This window comes from Pimephales promelas, chromosome 13 (assembly GCF_988280905.1).
Source record: "Pimephales promelas chromosome 13, fPimPro1.hap1.1, whole genome shotgun sequence".
NCBI classification, from domain to species: Eukaryota; Metazoa; Chordata; class Actinopteri; order Cypriniformes; family Leuciscidae; genus Pimephales; species Pimephales promelas.
The window spans coordinates 5209043-5217996 of record NC_142781.1 but is presented as its reverse complement, the minus strand read 5'-3'; the positions used below and the strand labels follow the sequence as shown (position 1 = coordinate 5217996).

At 39.5% G+C, this 8954-nt stretch overlaps 1 protein-coding gene across 1 annotated transcript; it reads right to left on the bottom strand.

The window, feature by feature from the left end:
• Positions 1-1349: 1349 nt before the first annotated feature.
• Positions 1350-6415, bottom strand: LOC148975133 (general transcription factor II-I repeat domain-containing protein 2A-like). Its single transcript, XM_089118261.1, has 2 exons — positions 6343-6415; positions 1350-2752 (listed from the first exon to the last, which is right to left on the bottom strand). The coding sequence occupies exons 1-2, from the start codon at positions 6413-6415 to the stop codon at positions 1350-1352; spliced, it is 1476 nt and encodes a 491-aa protein (XP_088974387.1).
• Positions 6416-8954: the final 2539 nt, after the last annotated feature.

Here is an 8954-nt window from a genome sequence, read left to right as displayed (position 1 = left end):
AAAACTCTGGATTCTGATAGAGGGCCGTGAGCCTTAGACCTGAGTGCAAAAATGGAGGCTCTAGACCCTTCCAGAGCTGAGATATCGAAACTCAAAATTTCGACCAAAAAAAAAAAAACAACAGTGTTACCCCTTACGTTTTTTTTTTTGTGCGAAAAATTAAGTATCCCCAATCTTCTCAAAACTCTGGATTCTCATAGAGGGCCATGAGACTTAGACCTGAGTGCAACAATGTAGGCTCTAGACCCTTCCAGAGCTGAGATATCGAAAATCAAAATTTGGACCCGTAAAAAAAAACGACAGTGTTACCCCTTACGTTTTTTTTTTTTTTGGCAAAAAATTAAGTATCCTTAATCTTCTCAAAACTCTGGATTCTGATAGAGGGCCATGAGACTTAGACCTGAGTGCAACAATGGAGGCCCTAGACCCTTCCAGAGCTGAGATATCGAAATTCAAAATTTCGACCAGAAAAAAAAAACGACAGTGTTACCCCTTATGTTTTTTTTTTGGGTGAAAAATTAAGTATCCCCAATCTTCTCAAAACTCTGGATTCTGATAGAGGGCCATGAGACATAGACCTGAGTGTAACAATGGATGCTCTAGACTCTTCCAGAGCTGGGATATCAAAAATCAAAATTTCGACCAGAAAAAAAACAACAGTGTTACCCCTTACGTTTTTTTTTTTTTGGGCGAAAAATTAAGTATCCCCAATCTTCTCAAAACTCTGGATTCTGATAGAGGGCCATGAGACTTAGACCTGAGTGCAACAATGGAGGCTCTAGACCCTTCCAGAGCTGAGATATCGAAAATCAAAATTTCGACCCGTAAAAAAAACGACAGTGTTACCCTTTACGTTTTTTTTTGGGGCGAAAAATTAAGTATCTCCAATCTTCTCAAAACTCTGGATTCTGATAGAGGGCCATGAGACTTAGACCTGAGTGCAACAATGGAGGCTCTAGACCCTTCCAGTGCTGAGATATCAAAACTCAAAATTTCGACCCGAAAAAAAAAACCACAGTGTTACCCCTTTCGTTTTTTTTTTTCGGTCGAAAAATAACGTTTCTCCAATCTTCTCAAAACTCTGGATTCTGATAGAGGGCCATGAGACTTAAACCTGAGTGCAATAATGGAGGCTCTAGACCAGGGGTGGCGAACCTGTTCAGCATGATGAGCCAAAAAAAATCCCTCATCTCTGCAAAGAGCCACACAACAGATGTGTCTAACAATAACATCAAAATGTATTACTTATTACAATTACTAATTACATATCACACAATAGTTTTCAAGGATTTAAATGTTTGTCAATGTTTGTCATAGTATCAGACAGCCTACCTAAAAGGTTACATGACTCAGTGGGACACCTGGCACTCCTTGGTTTCCACAATCTTTGTTAAGTCTGGCTTGTATTCAGTTGTGGCTACTCGTAGTAATTCTTTCACATGCGTGTCAGTCAGGACAGAGCGATGCTTTGATTTCACCTGTTTCAGTGTTGAAAAAAGTGATTCACACATGTAAGTTGACCCAAACATTGACAATAGTTTGACTGCAGCCTGTTTGACATTGGGATATCTCTCATTCGGCACAATCTTCCAAAACTCCACGGTTCCTTCCCTCAGAACACTTTTAAGTCTGTCATCCTCAGAAAGTTCAATCATTTCAAGCTGAGTTGCTGCTTCATCTTCCACTAAAGGGGCTTTTAAACAGTCTGATTCAGCAGTGAATGGGTTGATAAGAAATGAAATTTGTGGTCTTTTTTGGCGTAGGCCGGAGAATCTGTCCTCAAAACTCTGTTCGAGATTTTCAAGCAGTGTTGCATACCGTGCAGTACTCCCGTTTACAACCTCTGCTGCTTGTCCACTTGCCTTCAACAAGGATGGAAAATGTGTTAACTGCCTCTTTTGTAGATGAGTCTTGAACAGCTTGAGTTTGTTGACAAATGTGAAAATACTCTGCACCAGGTCAGACACCATCTTTGACTTCCCTTGCAGATCCACATTGAGGCCATTCAGATAATGCAGCATGTCGACCAAAAAAGCCAAGTCCGAAATCCACTGGGGATCCTGTAGCTCAGGATAGTCCTTGTGTTTCTCTGCGAGGAACAGCTTCACTGGATTTAAAAGCTCAAAAAAACGAGAAAGCACATTACCTCTTGAAAGCCATCTCACAGCACAGTGAAGAAGCAGATCAGATGGAAGATCTTCATCAAGTTCAGCAATTAGATTTTTGAACTGCCTGTGATTGAGAGCATGTGTGCGTATAAAATTGACTATTTCCAGCACAGGTTTCATGATGTGATCAAAGTTCAACTTTTTAGACACCAAGTGCTCTTGGTGGATAATACAGTGAAATGTCCAAAATTCAGGAAACCGGTCATCAGCTTTACACAGCCCTACAAGGCCTTTCCCAGATCCCAACATGGCTGGTGCTCCGTCAGTGGATATTGCTGTTAGCTTTGATAACTGCAGATCTGCTTTCTCAACAACAGCCATCAGTGTCTCTTTTATGTCGATGCCACGGGTTCTGTCTTTAAGTGGCACAATGTCAAGCAGCTCTTCCTTAATTGTGCAGTCTTCTGACACAAATCGTACAAATATCGCCAACTGTGGCTTATCTTGAACATCGCAAGACTCATCCAAAGCAATGCTGAAATACCGGCACTTCTGCAGATCTGAATATAAATGTCTCTCAACTGAGTCGTTAATGTCCGATATTCTCTCTTCAACTGTGTGCCGTGACAGCTGAAGGTCCTTTACTGAACGTTTCAAATTTTCATTTTCAGGACAAAGAATAGCAACAACATCACTAAGGCACTTTTTAAGAAATTCCCCTTCACGATATGGTTTTTTTGCACGAGCAATGTTCCATGCCAGTTGATATGACGCTAATGTCACTGTCTCTGAATGCTTGGTAAATTTCCGAAAAAGCTGACTTTGCTTCTCTGTCTGACGTTTCAAAGTGTTTACCTTGTGCTTGCGAAGTTCACTGCCTTTGGGAAAATCCCGGGCGACCGTAGAATGGAGTGATGTGAAATGGCGCTCAAGATTTGAAGCCTTAAAATGAGACAACGACGTCTGGCATATCAAGCAGAATGGTTTTCCATTTCGTTCAACAAAAAAATATAAATCCTCCCATTCAGATAAAAATGTTCTGTGCTCATCTTCATATTTGCGCTTAGCTGTATGCTTCTTTGATTCTGCCATGATAATTCATACTAACGTACTTCACGTTAACCTGACAGCGGCAGCTCCTGTCAGTCAACAATAGGCTAGCCACGTTAAATTACGCGAGAGTTGAGGTTCTGTTAAAAATATTTAAGGAAAAAATATTAATAATATATTATTTTAAAAAGTACAATTACATTCAGAAAATACATTTCAAGTCATTCCTATTTATTTTTAAATAAAATTAAGAAATTCAAAAAAAGCTGAATGAAAAGTGATTGAACCGACTGAACATGACTGAACCGAGCCGCAAAAAAGCAGTTAAAGAGCCGCACGCGGCTCGCGAGCCGCGGGTTCGCCACCCCTGCTCTAGACCCTTCCAGAGCTGAGATATCGAAATTCAAAATTTCGACCCGTAAAAAAAACGACAGTGTTACCCCTTACGGTTTTTTTTTTTGGGCGAAAAATTAAGTATCCCCAATCTTCTCAAAACTCTGTATTCTGATAGAGGGCCATGAGACATAGACCTGAGTGCAACAATGGAGGCTCTAGACCCTTCCAGTGCTGAGATATCGAAACTCAAAATTTCGACCCGTAAAAAAAACGACAGTGTTACCCCTTACGTTTTTTTTTTTTGGGCGAAAAATTAAGTATCTCCAATCTTCTCAAAACTCTGGATTCTGATAGAGGACCATGAGACTTAGACCTGAGTGCAACAATGGAGGCTCTAGACCCTTCCAGTGCTGAGATATCAAAACTCAAAATTTCGACCCGAAAAAAAAAACGACAGTGTTACCCCTTACGTTTTTTTTTTGGGCGAAAAATTTAGTATCCCCAATCTTCTCAAAACTCTGGATTATGATAGAGGGCCATGAGACTTAGACCTGAGTGCAAAAATTGAGGCTCTAGACCCTTCCAGAGCTGAGATATCGAAATTCTAAATTTCGACCAGAAAAAAAAAACGACAGTGTTACCCCTTACGTTTTTTTTTTTTTGGGGCGAAAAATTAAGTATCCCCAATCTTCTCAAAACTCTGGATTCTGATAGAGGGCCATGAGACATAGACCTGTGTGCAACAATGGAGGCTCTAGACCCTTCCAGAGCTGAGATATCGAAATTAAAAATTTCGACCCGAAAAAAAAAACGACAGTGTTACCCCTTACGTTTTTTTTTTTGGGGCAAAAAATTAAGTATCCCCAATCTTCTCAAAACTCTGTATTCTGATAGAGGGCCATGAGACATAGACCTGAGTGCAACAATGGAGGCTCTAGACCCTTCCAGTGCTGAGACATCGAAACTCAAAATTTCGCCGCGAAAAAAAAAGACAGTGTTTACCCCTTACGTTGTTTTTTTTGGGCGAAAAATTAGGTATCCCCAATCTTCTCAAAACTCTGGATTCGGATAGAGGGCCATGAGCCTTAGACCTGAGTGCAAAAATGGAGGCTCTAGACCCTTCCAGAGCTGAGATATCGAAAATCAAAATTTCGACCCGAAAAAAAAAACGACAGTGTTACCCCTTACGTTTTTTTTTGGGGATGCGAAAAATTAAGTATCCCCAATCTTCTCAAAACTCTGGATTCTGATAGAGGGCCATGAGACTTAGACCTGAGTGCAACAATGGAGGCTCTAGACCCTTCCAGAGCTGAGATATCGAAAATCAAAATTTCGACCCGTAAAAAAAACGACAGTGTTACCCCTTACGTTTTTTTTTTTTTGTTGGGCGAAAAATTAAGTATCCCTAATCTTCTCAAAACTCTGGATTCTGATAGAGGGCCATGAGACTTAGACCTGAGTGCAAAAATGGAGGCTCTAGACCCTTCCAGAGCTGAGATATCGAAACTCAAAATTTCGACCCCAAAAAAAACCGACAGTGTTACCCCTTACGTTTTTTTTTTTTGGGCGAAAAATTAAGTATCCCCAATCTTCTCAAAACTCTGGATTCTGATAGAGGGCCATGAGACATAGACCTGAGTGCAACAATGGAGGCTCTAGACCCTTCCAGAGCTGAGATATCTAAAATGAAAATTTCGACCAGAAAAAAAACCAACAGTGTTACCCCTTACGTTTTTTTTTTTGGGCGAAAAATGAAGTTTCTCCAATCTTCTCAAAACTCTGGATTCTGATAGAGGGCCGTGAGACTTAAACTTGAGTGCAAAAATGGAGGCTCTAGACCCTTCCAGAGCTGAGATATCTAAAATGAAAATTTCGACCAGAAAAAAAACCAACAGTGTTACCCCTTACGTTTTTTTTTTTGGGCGAAAAATTAAGTATCCCCAATCTTCTCAAAACTCTGGATTCTGATAAAGGGCCATGAGACTTAGACCTGAGTGCAACAATGGAGGCTCTAGACCCTTCCAGAGCTGAGATATCGAAATTCAAAATTTCGACCCGAAAAAAAAACGACAGTGTTACCCCTTACGTTTTTTTTGGGGGGGCGAAAAATTAAGTATCCTCAATCTTCTCAAAACTCTGTATTCTGATAGAGGGCCATGAGACATAGACCTGAGTGCAACAATGGAGGCTCTAGACCCTTCCAGTGCTGAGATATCGAAACTCAAAATTTCGCAGCGAAAAAAAAACGACAGTGTTACCCCTTACGTTTTTTTTTTCGGGCGAAAAATTAAGTATCCCCAATCTTCTCAAAATTCTGGATTCTGATAGAGGGCCATGAGACTTAAACTTGAGTGCAAAAAAATGGAGGCTCTAGACCCTTCCAGAGCTGAGATATCGAAACTCAAAATTTCGACCCGAAAAAAAAAACGACAGTGTTACCCCTTAAGTTTTTTTTTGGGGCGAAAAATTAAGTATGCCTAATCTTCTCAAAACTCTGGATTCTGATAGAGGGCCATGAGACTTAGACCTGAGTGCAACAATGGAGGCTCTAGACCCTTCCAGAGCTGAGATATCGAAATTCAAAATTTCGACCAGAAAAAAAAAACGACAGTTTTTTTTGGGGGGTGAAAAATTAAGTATCCCCAATCTTCTCAAAACTCTGGATTCTGATAGAGGCACTGGCGATTCTAGGGGAAAATCCTGCGATTCTATCCCGAAAGCTCATTGGCCACCCCTGTGGCCACCCCAGATCTGATAGGTAGTCGGTCAAGTTTGTCAACACAAGAAACAAGAGAAATGCTGTCAATCAATGGTGACAACTGATCAACCGATTTAGGTCCAGTTTTACCTTTTTTAATAACACAGTAATAGTCATACTGAGGCTCTGAGAGCTGATTTCTGCTCAGCGGACGTTTGGCCATGCAGGTCAGGTTACTAATGAGATGCGCGCGCTGGCTGCTGCTCCGTGAAACAGGTGGACAGTCTTACAACAGCAACAAATACAACGATAAAAACGCGGGAATCTGTAGATTGAGAGGTATGGTAATTTAATGTTTAGTTATATCGTAGTTCCCTGTGAATGTGTAGGAAAACTGAAAAAGTCGAACTACACTGTACTAGCTAGATTAGCATCCTGAGAGAGTGCAGACGGTAAAGAGGACGCGTGCAGCTCTTAAAGGGGCCACACCTTATTTCCACTCATACATCGCCATGAAATATAAAACGCTATTTTCTGGAAGACAGATGGTGGTTTTTGCAGATGTGTGTGTTCAATTATAGCTAATGTTATATTTTTCGCCAACCAGTGTGTTAAATATAATGTGACAGTAGATTTAAGTTAAAACACAAAAAAACAAGCTGTGACTTATTTATTTGCTCTGTGGTTTAAGGGGAGTTTAAAAAGGACTTTTTGTTTGTATCAATTAGCTCATCTTCACAGTCCACATATATTTTTAGAAGTTTAAATAGGCAGAGTAAATTGCATTAAAATGGCACAAATGTCATAAGTTAAATTATGAAGAAGCATCTTGACTATTTATGATTTTGAGTCTTAACTGTTTGATTTTAAAAACATATTAATGTAATGCTGAATCAAAGCCAACGTTTCAATTTATACTTTCATCAAGGCCTTGGACATGAATACTGTCTGGGCTAAAAAACACTTTTTGTACATTTTCATACATCACAAGGCATCCTAATGAAATTATTCAGTCAGGCCATTCTCTGTGTTACCTGTGTTTGCTTTACTTATTTAAGTCCCCTCTTGTGGTTAAATAAAAACACTCCTGGCAAAGAACAAACTAAGAAATTCAAATTCCAGTATCTCTAACAAATTATATCTAAGCTAAATAATAACATAAACTAAACATGTAAAGAACAACAAATATTTTGTTTTTTTCCTCACAAACTTAATTTTCTTTTACAGATACACTTTTGAATAAAGTCCTATCTTTAAGCATTTTGGTTTGTCCTGTTGGATTTCTGTGTTTTCATGTAACCACAAGATGGTGCCTCAATTAGTAAAGCAAACTCAGGTAACAATACAGGTGACACAGATGATGAGCTGACGACTGATACATGTTATTGTATAGGATTAGTTAAAAGCAGTTTAATTTTGCTAATCTAATCTAACTTGTGAAGTGACAAGGACTTAAATCCACTACAAGAAAATAGTTCTTAGAAAATATTTACCCTATCCTGACCATAATTACTGATTAAAAATAGACATGTTAAAATAACCAGAGATACTTGAGAACTGTCTGTGATTGGTGGTTACGACTGTTTTTAACAGGATAGACACTTTTATTTGACAGTTATGAGAAAGGAAATCATGGGAGAGAGAGAGGATGTGACATGCAGCAAAGGACCGGGATTTGATCCATGGTCGGCTGCGTACATATACGCATTTAACTTCGCTATGCCATGGCCACCCCACTCTAGCTTTGTGTCCCATCTTGGCCACCCCCCAAAAAATGTCCTGGATACGCCACTGCTCTCCACTGGAGCGTGTTAACGCAAACGTGTAAGTTTCACGTTTGAGGGGGTTAAACTAAACCGTGACATCTACACATTTTCCATAGTGGACCAACATGATTATTTCACGTCTTGTCGTGATACGGGTTGGGCACTGAAGTTACAGGAGTTTCTTCCCGCAACGGAACTAGGTCGAGTATTTAAAAGGTTATGGTTAACACGGTTAACGTGGTTTAACGTCGATGTAATACGTTGTTTTAGCGTACCTTTTGCTTAAACGAGGAGCTGGGGGACGCCCAAGAAAATAGACATTTTACTCATTAGGCTGCTTCATTAAAAACGTGACATTTAGACGTTTTCTTCGGCGTGGATCCAGGCAAAAGAATCTTTTTCACCTTGAAAATAATAATTTATTTATTTATTATCATTATTATTATTTTTTTTGCATTTTAAATACTTGAACATTTATGATGGACAGATGCACTTTTATGATGGACAGATGCACTTTTATTATTGATAGATGCACTTTTATGATGGACAGATGCACTTTTATGATGGACAGATGCACTTTTATGATGGACAGGTGCACTTTTATGATGGACAGATGCACTTTTATGATGGACAGATGCACTTTTATGATGGACAGGTGCACTTTTATGATGGACAGATGCACTTTTATGATGGATAGATGCACTTTTATGATGGATAGATGCACTTTTATGATGGACAGATGCACTTTTATGATGGACAGATGCACTTTTATGATGGACAGATGGACTTTTATGATGGACAGATGCACTTTTATGATGGACAGATGCACTTTTATGATGGACAGATGCACTTATGTGATGGATAGATGCACTTTTATGATGGATAGGTGCACTTTTATGATGGACAGATGCACTTGATGGACAGATGAACATTTATGATGGACAGATGCACTTTTATGATGGATAGATGCACTTTTATGATGGACAGGTGCACTTT